At 37.0% G+C, this 12,645-nt stretch overlaps 1 protein-coding gene across 1 annotated transcript in view; it reads right to left on the minus strand.

Annotated features, from left to right (window-relative positions):
• The window catches only part of LOC104515929 (serologically defined colon cancer antigen 8-like), a 47,064-nt gene that overhangs the window by 34,336 nt on the left and 83 nt on the right, over positions 1-12,645 (minus strand). The window contains exons 2-3 of the mRNA XM_010160103.1: positions 10,431-10,539; positions 3,610-3,741 (exon numbers count right to left, since the gene is read on the minus strand). Coding sequence (XP_010158405.1) covers positions 3,610-3,741; positions 10,431-10,539 — 241 coding nt within the window. The remainder of the gene's footprint in view (positions 1-3,609; positions 3,742-10,430; positions 10,540-12,645) is intronic.

The raw sequence follows: 12,645 nt of genomic DNA on the forward strand, positions 1-12,645 counted from the left end.
GCGCTAGCTATATTAAATTAAATGCTTCCCATTTTAGTCACAGGCTGTCCGCAGAAGAACTGCTCTAAATAGATGACTTACGATCAAATGCCTGCTTTACGAGAAATAGATGCAGAACAGAAATGTCATAATTGAACTTTTTACCCGTGAGAGTTGTTAATTAAGTTCAGAGGAAGCTTAAATAGCCTGATGAAATCTTGACCCAAGCTATATTAAATTAAATGCTTCCCATTTTAGTCACAGGCTGTCCGCAGAAGAACTGCTCTAAATAGATGACTTACGATCAAATGCCTGCTTTACGAGAAATAGATGCAGAACAGAAATGTCATAATTGAACTTTTTACCCGTGAGAGTTGTTAATTAAGTTCAGAGGAAGCTTAAATAGCCTGATGAAATCTTGACCCATGGCAGCTTAGGCAAATATCACTTACTCATAAGTATGTTCCATCAATAACAGATCTAGACAGATTCTTGTATTTTTCTTCTCGCTCCCCAAATCAGAAGAGAACAGAGTCAGTGAGAAAGTGGATCCGCATTTACAGAACTGGTCTAACTACAGAGGTGAAAATGCATGCCTTGGAATTTGGTTTGAAAACAGACAGAGAGAATGAACTAACATTACATGTACGGTTACCCAATTAATTTGATTTTGAATTTTCCTTCCTTTGGAATCTTTTTATTTTGTGTGGAGTGGAGGACAGAAGGAAAATGTGTAGCTTAACCTTTTATTTTCGCTACACATTGTTTTTATTCTTGGCTAGTTTTCTATCTTTATAGCGCCCTTTTAAGAAATTCTGTACTTTCTGCTACCTGCTGATTTCTACTATGAACACATACTACAGAATGGGAATATGAAGAATTTAATAATCACTCTAGTCCTGCAAACCATACATCTTTCAATTCCAGTCTGCCCGAACAGCATGCGCTAACTCTATCATTTAGATGAACATCTACTTTTAATGAAGCATTTCACTCAGCAAAAACATAACGAAAGGGATGGATATTTGCATTGCATTGAAAAGAATCAAAATCATCTTTAAGACTGCAACTTAAATTAATCTCTCTCTTTAAAACCCGCTCATATAATTTTGGACTATATTCATCTGCAGCATGTATTCAGACAGAAAGATAGGGATGGAAGAGAAACAGTTATCTTGTTCGCCTTCAGAATGCGACCATCACAGTTGCCAAAACATTGTTGCTCCAAAAGAAATGCTGACTGATCAATTAGATCTTGCTCCTTCCCCAAAATAGTTCTATCAGGGCCAGTCATATTGTCCTAGAACACAAGTAGTGACAGAGTTCTCTTCTTAAGCAAATACCACAACTCCTTAGTATCCAAATGCAAATGTTAGGTCCTAAGTTAAGTCAAAATCATACAAGAAACATTCTAAAGAGAGACAGAATAACAACAGTTAGAAAAAATGAGGTAGGAACCCACATTGCAGCATTGCAAAGAGACCAGTGCTATTTGAGCTGCATGCAAAGGGGAAACATACTGTGTTAAGAAGTAATAAATTTGCTGTGATTATTAGTAACTGAGAGAGGAATAAAAATCTGAGGCAAACCACCTTATTATTATTTATTATTCTACCTCTAGCACAGTCAGATCTATATTTTCAAAATCAGAAGAGAAAAATCGCCATTTTTATTTGGTGGAAGTCCTTCAACAAAAGAAACTTGGAGACTTATTTGTTGTAGTTGCACTTTCTGCTTTTCATCACCTAAATCTGAATACATCATAGCCAATTTATAGCACTGGGGGACTGAAACATGGAAACTAAAGTTGTATTATACTGAATTTTTACAGCAGTTCATCATATCAGTCTTGTCACTTATTTCCTGGATTTTAAATTAATATAGTGCAAGATCATAATTAAAATTATGTTAGAAGAGACACCCACCCCCCTCTTAAAACACTGGTAAAGTATACTGTTCATGATTCAAATATGTGATAATCTCTGCCATATTTGCATATTCTAAAATATTAAAGACGACAAATGCTATCACTGTCCTGTTTTCTCTCCTTGTTGTCAGCAAAACAGCAGCAGAAGGTAAGGCACTGCCTGAAGCATGACCACTCTGCTTTCAAACCACTTTTCTGTTCTGGATTAATGCTTTCAATCTTTTCTAGTGTATAATCTTTGCTGCTGCTGCAGAGAACGAGCAAAATTTTCCAGTAGATCTGTTCGGTTCAGACATGGGAAAGGTTGTCCTAAAAACTTACAAAGCAGTCTTAATTTCAACTAGATACTAATAATTCTACAGTAGAACAGCTAGGAGAAAAAAGAAAAAAATTCTTTTTTTCCCCCTGAAAGTAACCCTCAGTCCACAGTGCATGTCCCTCATATGCTAAGAATCCACCACAAGTAAAGAAACTAAAAGGGAGGCGGGATAAGTGGAAAGATTATGTGGTCACATAGATTAAGGACAAAGTTGTAGGATTTTTAATTTCTCTGTTCTCTGAGCTATAGAAGATGACTACAAGCCTGGGTTACAGAAGAACAGGATGAGGTACAGACAGAAATCTGAAAAGGAAGAGGAAAGAAAGGGGGTCTGGAAAACTGAAAAGAATGCATGGAGAGCTTGCAAAGGAGCTGATCTGGACAAAGAATGAAGAGATGACAGAAAAAAAAAAACCCAAAACCTCACAGTATTTGAAAAAAATTAGTATACAGAACTGGCTACTTCAATAGATGCAACCTGTGTTCCTAATAAGTGGTCAGTGATCAAAAAAAATCAACCAGAATTTTGCCCATCCAGGACTATCTAGTCCAAAGGAAGTTAAACTGGCTGTTGCCTTTCACTACTGACAAGATGTAGCCTGGCTGGGCCTCTCAGTCATCTCCCTACTCTATCCTCTACCTTCCCAACCATGCCTAAGCTCTTTTCCTGTGCCTGTTACACTGAATGTGGAGTGGAAAACAGAACAAGAGAGCACAGATGAACTTTCTGGTACCACAGAGAAGTCTGCACAGTGACCTTTTAAGGACAACTAATCTAAGTCACAGTGCAAGGCAATATCACTCTGGGTATCACTCTGCAGCTGCTCCCAGCTCTTCCTGAGGGTGTCGCTGCTTTTCTGAGAGGCTAGTAGTGCCTGGAAGCTGTGAATAGTTCTCTGGTTACTAAGATCTTGAATAAAATTTGTCTGTTTATACAAGTTAAATATTACTAAGAAAGGTAAGATGGTAAACCCAAACCCCATACCAATGACATGACACTACAGAATCCACATCTGTACTCTCCATTCATATTACTGAATAACCTCTTCCACCTTCCTCCTCCCTCCTCCCTTTTTTTTTTTTTTAGTACGGTAAGACAATTCATCCAAGTTAGAGCAGAGAACAGCCGAAGCAGCCCACACACATATGTACTAGGCTTAAATTCTTTGGAAGACTATGTTGTTCAAGCTTTCCTTTTATTTATCCAAAATGGCACAAGCAAAAGATGTTATAAAAAAACTTGACAGAATGCTTGAGGAGGGGGAAGGGTGGTCATAAGGAAAGAATATTACTTTCAAACAACCTAGTGTCATTTTTATGTTTACACAACACAACAAGTACAGTAGAGCATACCACATACTGACAGATTAACAGGACCTCCTACCTCGACTTCATCCTCTCATGCATTCTCCCATGCTGGATACATTGTTGGTCCAATTCATCATTCCGTTTCTGCATCTTCTCCAATCTGCCATGAAGATACTCTTTTTCCTGACTAAGCTGGTTGACTTCAGATCTACAGAAGTAAAACACAGTGATGATGGATGTTGTCAGATTTCATCCTGCAGCGTGCCATCAATATGTGGCTTCAGCATTTATAACATTTCATACATGTATAAGTAATGCATAAACAGGCTATTACTAGAACTTACAGAAACAAAACACTGCTTTTCAAATATTCTTAAGACAAAAGAACACGATGCTGAAGGGTATCTGGTAATGACTGCCAATGGCAATCACTCAGTCATAGGTTGGCTATGCTAATTTCAGCCTAATTTAAACAGGCAATGTCATTCGGCATTATACGTAGATGTTAAATAAGATCAATAAATGGAAATTCATACTTGTTAAGCAAGAATTTGGCCAGCATTTTGAAAATACATATCAAGTTCTTTATTAATAAAATATAACATCAAATTTTTAAAAAGACTATTAAAAACTTCAACGTGTACTGTACAGGTTGAACTCTCAAATAGTGGTACTGTTTTAGAAACTTTATTAATACAATATGCCTAAATACCATTACACAGGTTAAAAAAAACCCTCCAACCAAAAAAAACCCACCACTTCAGAAGAAAAATTAATAAAACCTTAAGAAACAAGAGGAAAAAAATCATACAGGCACACACTAATCTACATAAAACTCAGCACAGCCTTTAAGAAAATTAGTCACCTCTAGCAATTCTTATTCTTCACGGGTAAGCAGAGACACCAGATCCATGAATGACCTGGGTCTGCTACTCGCTACATCTCTAACCATCAGCCCATGGAGAAACAGGCATGAGCTGTTTCTTAATATCAGGAAAAGATCTCAGATTAAATTGTGATAAAATATACATTATGCATTTGTACAGTTTAACTCTTTGGAAAAGGTTAATGAGAACATGTCAGAATCTGCTATACCATCAGAAAATAAGAATCAAAAGCAAGCAAATTTGTTTTATGGCATCTGCCACTCCAGATCTTGAGGTTAAAATGCTTCAGAGATATCTTTAAATCATAAACTCAAATATGCTGCAGCTACAGCAGAAAGATACTTTACCTTCCTGGGTGTTACAGAATGCAACAACAACTGACATTCTGAAAAATACAACAAAGTGCAGGGGGGAAGGAATACTCCTCCCTCAAAAACATGTTGTTACACTGACAAGTCAAATCTGGAAATGACAACATAATCTTTCCATGTTTAAATAGAGAACAATACATGATATCATCTGTGAATCTTAAACAACTTAGCAAGGGAAACTTTGGAAGAAGACTGTAATTGAATTTAGATAAGGAGTTATAGCTCTATTATGGAACATCACTGACAAATACATCAGGATTGTGCTGATGTATTCATACATCAAATTTAAATGCACAAGAATTTCCTAGAGAGGGCCGTAAGAGTGGGCAGGATGTTATAGGAAGGTAACTGAAGTTGAACTGTCAATCATTTAACAGAAATACTAGCAACTTAAATGTCAGCATTAACTGGTCAGTTGGACCAGTTGTTATCACACACACAGCATGAATGCAGTCTGTACCTGATGCTGATATTGTAAGACAGACAATCAGTGGAGAAAAGCAAAGGTCCATCACAGAGTGGCTCAATAGAGACCTAACGTAACAAAGCACAACCAAGCAGTAACAAGGACTAAGCTCATCTGCCATCCTGTGTCCCATTTTGCCAACAAAATGCAAAAACAGTGTTTGCCATGTGGGAATACTGTAAATTATTGTGTTTGTAGGGTTTCCCAACTGGGGGATGCTGCTTCTTTTTCTGTATTTATATATGGCTATCCCATTCACAGAAACAGCAGAAACAACTTTCAAGGTGACAAAAATCTCAAAAATTTTAATGGGACTTACTATTCTCCAGCACATTTGAAGGTGCCTGAAATCTTTCTGGAAAGATCAAAGGATTCAAATTAACCAAAACACTACTGAAAATTACAATTCAGGAAACGAAAGAATGTACTGAATTAATTGAAGGCATGAGTAGAATGGTCTCTAATCTCTAAAATAAAGCTCTAAATGCCTAACGCTTTGAACCACATAACTTGCGCTCTCTTCTCCATCTTTTGCAATTAGAGTTGAACTTGGAAGGGAAAAAAAAAATCATTCCAGTTAAAATCTTATTTACACAAGGTCCCTTCCAAGTATACATCTAAGAGTCTGACCACCCAGATTTAAGTGCACTGAAATTTTGGAGGACAGCACATACGAAGGGCTGAATGCCTGTTAAGGTCAATGTTAAAAGGTTCATGTGTGTCGGCATTAAAGAGAGAACACCAGTCCCAATACAAGACTGTACACCAAGAGTCTTCATTATCCCCTGACAAGGATTACCTCTGCATCTTTAAATATACCACTCACCCACCTCAGTTTCCAAGATTAAGACAGTTAATTCTAGGCAATATTTAAGTAACTTCAAAATTGTTGGGTTAAAAAACCCCACAGAATGAACCATAACTGTAATAAGCCTGAGCAACTGCACTGAATGTGATAGCACATTTATAGTAGGAGTAGCAATTCTATCCAGCCAGAGGCAGGACCAGGTCTCCGTAAATGCTTATGAATCGCTCTGCTCCCAAGCTGCCACAGCAGGGATGGGAGAGAGAGGAGGGCAGGTGCCAAAGTACACAGTCCCAAACTTAGAGACAGCCCACACGTAATGACAGGGACAGAGGTAAATCAGAAAAATCTGTGCACTGAGCACTATGTCTGATGGATCCACAACAGCTAAAGGACACAGCACGGACATGCCGATGCTGCTCCACAAGAGCTACTCTGGGTCCAGCAGAGCGAGTAGTAAGCCGTGGCGGACTTAGAAGAAACTGGAGCGTGCAGACATTTGGAATGCTGCCATCTGAGCTGAACTCTGCATGGAGTTGCACTTCTGCAGGCTCAGGCTGGCCCCACAAGTCATACAGTCACGTTAACATGTCTGTGTGTGCTTCTGAGACCTGACAGACTCAAAAGGCTTGTATGAAATTGGTATTATTTCAAAGCTGCACAGAGCAAAGCTACGACGTCATATGGAAATGAAAATGTAAAATCCACGCTTGTAAGTAGATGGGTAATAAATATTGCCAAATCTCATTTACTTGTCACTACATTAAACATAGTCGATGATGACTGGAGGGAGGACAGGGACAATAACAACAACCCCCCCCCCTCTATACTTCTGGATTCATTCAACTACCAAAAAAGCATCAACTTCTATTTAAACAGAAATTTAAGTTTTTATCTACCATTCCTGATGAAAGAGTCTTGGGAAAAACCCCCATTCAAATACTGGAGGCAAAGAACCAGCAAATGTTAAATAGTCACAATTCAAAGCCAGTCTTAGCATATTTTTAGGATGAGCTGATTTTTGAACACAAACATGTCAATGCTGCCTTTACTCCTCTGAACCACCTTTTGCACTGCAGTGCTTTTTAAGTGCTGCCTTTTCCTCCTCTTAAAACCAATCGCTTACTTCCACAGCATTTAAATACATGCTCTAAAATATTTTCTGCTGACACAGTATTACTGCATATAATTTTACTGACTGATCCTTCAGACAGACTGTCTCACATCTTCGTACGGCTACCCTCAACAAACATTTTACCCCTGGTATTGAGCGCAATGACTGCAGTCAACCAACATGCAGAGAAATAGTTCAGCCGGGTGTGTGTTCTTTACTTCAATTAAACTCACACAGTTGGATGCCTACTGTTGCCAAACCAGTAATATAATTTATACATTATAGTCCAAACAGTAAAACTACACTAAAAGTCATTTAACAATATTTATAACACCATAAAATACAGTGTTAAAATATATGAACTGCAATATGTACCAAAATTATAAAATTTGTTTCTCATCATCAGTGATTAAAACCAGGATCATTGCTCTAGCTTCAATACTCACAACCCTGGTGACAGATTAGAATTCAAATCTTAATGATCAATTTACAATTAACAAGATAGAAGTGAAACAAATTAAACCAACCATTATATATAACGAGACCCAATGGACTCCCATTGTTCCCCTTAATTACAAAACGCAAATCACAAATACACAGTGGGTCGTGTTGAGCATTAATCTACAACCTAGAAACTCAGTCACAATCAGAGAAAAAAAACAACTAAAGAGAGAAGAAATCAGCAAAGGACTATATTTTTAAACATGCTTATGCATACAAAAACCTTCACAGACAGTCTTCTTTCTGCACAGCTTGAGGGGTTTATCATTTGTCTGACATTGTCTTTCTGAAGCTTTTCTAATGCTGTGTAGGGGCTAGCTCACAAAAATGGTTCCAGCTTACATATAAATGAGAAAACTTCAGTTTAGATTTCTCAGAACACCTGTATTTAATACAAAAATATAAGTGGAATTCAGAGACATCCCATGGAAATCGTGCAAATATGTAGTTGTGACAGATGAATGTGAAATGACTCTTATTACAAATGGGCCCTTTACTTCCTGTAAAACCCTCCAAATTTTATATAAAAGTTACTCTTGCATCTGTTATTAAACACACTTGAGTGTTCTACCAATTAAATAATAGTACTGCTAGTATAGTCATTTCTTAATCCCATGGAAACTAAGGCACAAAGATTCTAGAAATATACCAAGAAAATACACATCCAGGTCCAAAATTCAATTTATGATAAAGCATGAAAAAAAAAAAAAAGAAAAAAAAAAGAGAAAAAATCTTTCCCATGAAAATAGGAGACACTACTGCTTCATGATCTGCTTTTATTAATGTACCTGAGAACTAAGTTATAAAATCTTCCAAAAATTACTTGTTTTTCAGAAGATAAATCTACAGCATTCTGCCCCAGATTTGTGGTTTTACACTCTGTCCAGTGACAATGAGCACGAAGATTGCGTTTTGGAGAGACGCTGCTGGAAGATGCATACTGATCATGCATTTAGAACTCTGCCAGTCATTTTCTGCATGTGAACTCCCAACTTTTACATCACCTTTTGAAGCTATCTACTAGTTCACCATTTTCCGTCATCCCCAGCTCCACTTTTCCATTTTCATTTTCACAAGCTTGCTTTGACCCTACCTATTTCTCCATTCTTGTTCTGGACTGCAGCAGCTCCCACTCCCATGAAGGCAAGCTCAAGCTATTTTAGGGTCACTGCTCAGAAATGCCTTCATACATTCTTCTATACTGTTTCGTGTGCAATATATACCACTTCATGAAGATCCAAGAAGGCTCCTTTTCCCTTTTTCAGGTTCCTGACATAGTCAGCTAATGCTGCTAGGTGGAGAAACACTTGGCAATCTCTGGTATTTATTTTCAGAGAATAATGTGTTTTCACAGTATGTTTTCTGTCTTTCCTTCATCCTTTTACAGTTACTAGTCTGTGACTGTGAGCTCTAGCAACAAAGTCTGTGTGCATTTTTATTGCTGTAATAATAATATGATTTGAATCTATTTAGATTTTTGTATTACTTTAGCAGAGGAGCTTTGCTTTTTCAGAAGAAAAATTCTCTTTGCTTCTCTCAACTGCCCATCACAACATTTGCAAGGTAAGTTCATCTACATTACCTCAAGTTTCTCATTTCTTCCCCAAATGCTCTCAATGGGGATTCATCTCCCAAGTTCAGCCACTTAACAGCTAGCTATATTCATATTATTTATTTATATTCAGTGGAAAGTAGGAGGGGCAGTGGAGGCAGTACCTGTGGGAAGCATCATATATGTATGTATGTCAGTCATCTACTTATATCATGGAAACGGGATACTGGGATAAACAAGCTCAAAAACTGCCCTTGTTACGTTACCCCAACAGGATGATTAAATCTTCCCAGCAGAAAGAAAGTCTAATCTTGAAAACCAATTCTACCTTTGTGGTGTGATTTCCTCACTTCACATAGGCCATGAGAGATGAATCCTTAATTACCACATTCACTTTGCATGAATTTTACAGAAGTTGCAGAATGCCAACTCACCACTCAAGTCCTGTTTACTACTCTGAACATGCACACTGCAGAAGTTTTAACACAGACTATTTGCACACTTAAAAGTGTAAAATCAAATTACTTACAAAGAACTGCATATACATATATATATTTTAAAGACAGTCCTGTCCTATAGAACTTTTAAATAGATACCTTCATACTTGGTACATATTTAAACCAGTTATTGCTTCCAGGATTCGTTCTATTCCTGAATTTTTAATGGATTTGTATTTAGACCTGCTAATGATTTTAACAAGAGCACCACATAACAAGCAGCAGCAGCATCAGAGTTCCAGTGACAAGCAATTTTGACAATTATTTCAGAGGTAAATATTCAGTGTGTAGTATTGTGAATGGAGCTTTAAGTAAATAATTAAACTAACAGCCTACAGTTTTGTGAACTTAAATATTTAGTGTTTTTCATATAATTTTGTTTCATAACAAAACTACACTCAAACTGTAGTTTCATTAACAAAAACTCTTCATGTTAAGGATATGAACATCAGGAGTAAAATAGTATATATATGCTATTTTTACATCATAATTGTTTAAGAAATTTGAAGAACAATCTGAGAAGTGGAAAACTAGAATTTCCCTGGATAAAAATCCATCTATGTTTCTTAAGTGGCATATACTACATTGAGAGAATTTGTAATAGCTGGGACAACATGAATAATAGTAAGTATTAAAATACAACTAAAAAAATAACAAAGCATGTCCTAATAATAACAAGGACACGGTAAGTAAAATATACTAACCTGTATTTTTCTGACATTTGCTCCAACTTCCTTGCCAACATACAACATTCTTCCTTTAATTTTGCTATGAATGTATTCTGGGAGGTCAGCAACGAATCCAGTTCATTTACTAGAAATTATAAGATTATAGAAGTAGAAATTTATTTTATAATGATAAGAATTTATAGATAAGTTAGAAACAATTTTATATATTCTCAATTTATTTCCTCTAGATCCTTCTGGTTTTTGTTTTTAATTTCAGCTACCTGTAAATGGAATCACGACATCATCATTCACCAAATAAAGGATCTATGTTAGAATAAGCTATCCTAAGTGTAAAATCAATGTTGACACTAAATCAGTTCTCATATGAGAAGAATCACCATAAAGACTACATGTCTAATCTGGAGGTTTTCCTTTTTAGCTAGAAGTTCATTGACATTTCTGGGAGGAATAAAATTGGCAAACCATGCCTTAGCAGCCTTTTGCTTGCTCAACTGGCGCAGAGGATACACTGGCAACCTGAACACTCACACTGTAGACTCATTTTATTCTCTCCTCAAAAAAGCAGATCTTTTATTTACTGCGTCCTGCACTTAACTATGGTTAATATGCTTTTTTCTCTTTAATGATAAGATAGAGACTTATTGTCCAGCGACAGTTGCAGTGAAACCATTTCATAAATCTATTTTTTAGTTATTAGCAGTTTGGGTTGCACAAACACTCGTGACCTAGAAATCAAGCATCTTCATTCTTTCAAAAGGAAGATATGGCAAAATGATGTTTCTTAATTTCTGCTTTTAAAAGCTGAGAAAGAGAGACCAATGTTACCCAAATTCCTTGATTATGTGTAGGGTCAGGAATACACAAGGGTTTCTTTATGTACGTAATTAATGACTATAATTTTCAACTCCTTCTAATGCTACTAGAGATATATAAAACCAAACTCAGCCATAATGTTGTTTCATTTTGTATACTGGGACAATTTATGCACCAGGAGGGTACATAAATTACACACATCTCTTGTGCAAAATCACACTTGTTCGTATGCAGATGTGCTGGATAGAGTGAGTAGGGAAAAACGATTCTGAACGCTTCTTTTCTTTTCCTACTGTGTAGACAGCAGCCATAACGTAGCTGTTAGCATTCCCTGAACACATGGAAAGGTCCTCTAGTACTGCAATAATGCTGCAAAAAAGGTAGAAAATCAGATGTCAGATGTATATGTGTCTGCTACCTCAGGCGTTATCTGACACTGCTTAGGATTAATACATACTACATGATTTTTCTAAAGGTATTGCAGGACTGCTGAGTAAAAATGGTATTTTATTAAACATGGTACATAGTATTTTCATATAAGAGCTGGAGGTCCTCCTCCTTTCCATACTCACGGGTTAGAGATTTCCTCCGTAAAAATTCCTTTTTTTTGTTGATAATATGCACCTTTATTAATGCTGTTGGCACAGTACTTCACAATAACAAAAGGCGTGCTTTGTTTGTTTGGAAACCCCGTTTTACTTCCAGATTAAAGGTTAGAAGTTACTGATCAGCTGAGTCAATGCAATGAAGTCTCCTATTATGAGAACTTGAAGTATGCAAGGGATTAAACATCTTTCTTCTAGATTGAGGGTGTGCGTGGGGGCACATGGTAATGCTAAAAATGTTTGAGGCTGCAAAGATTAAATAAAGGAACATATCAATTTGGAGCCAGTGAATTACATCCAGCTGCGACAGTGAATTAAGAACCGATTAATGGCTAAAGCTTTTCTCCAGTTTGGATGCCGAAGCAAACTCATTAAGCTTTTAGAGTAGCTATAATGTGTGTACTGTGGGAACTGTTCAATGCTATTCAGGAGACTTTAACTGTAAGCTCAGAGCATTTCCCGCAGAGCTTCTGATGCTATTTTCTTTATATAACATGTGTGCCTGAAAATCCAGCCAAAAACAAGCCCTTTGTTTTTCTACTTTGTTGTGGTCTCTCTCAGCTTTACGTTTCTTGAACACAGGTAAATAAACTCATAATCCAGATGGTGCAACAGATGTGAGAGCAGCACTCTGAAATCAACAGACAGTGGGCAATACTTTCCATTTTCTCTTTTAAACGCTAACTAATATGTAATTCGGAATCTCCGGTGTAGTTAGCATCTGCTCCCTTCGGCCAGCCAAAGGTTACAGGTGTTCCTGATGTCATTTCACAGTAAGGCGTGGGCCTGGCTTGTGAGTGAGTGCCCAGGCT

Source organism: Eurypyga helias, unplaced genomic scaffold (genome assembly GCF_000690775.1).
Source record: "Eurypyga helias isolate BGI_N326 unplaced genomic scaffold, ASM69077v1 scaffold1641, whole genome shotgun sequence".
Taxonomy (NCBI): domain Eukaryota; kingdom Metazoa; phylum Chordata; class Aves; order Eurypygiformes; family Eurypygidae; genus Eurypyga; species Eurypyga helias.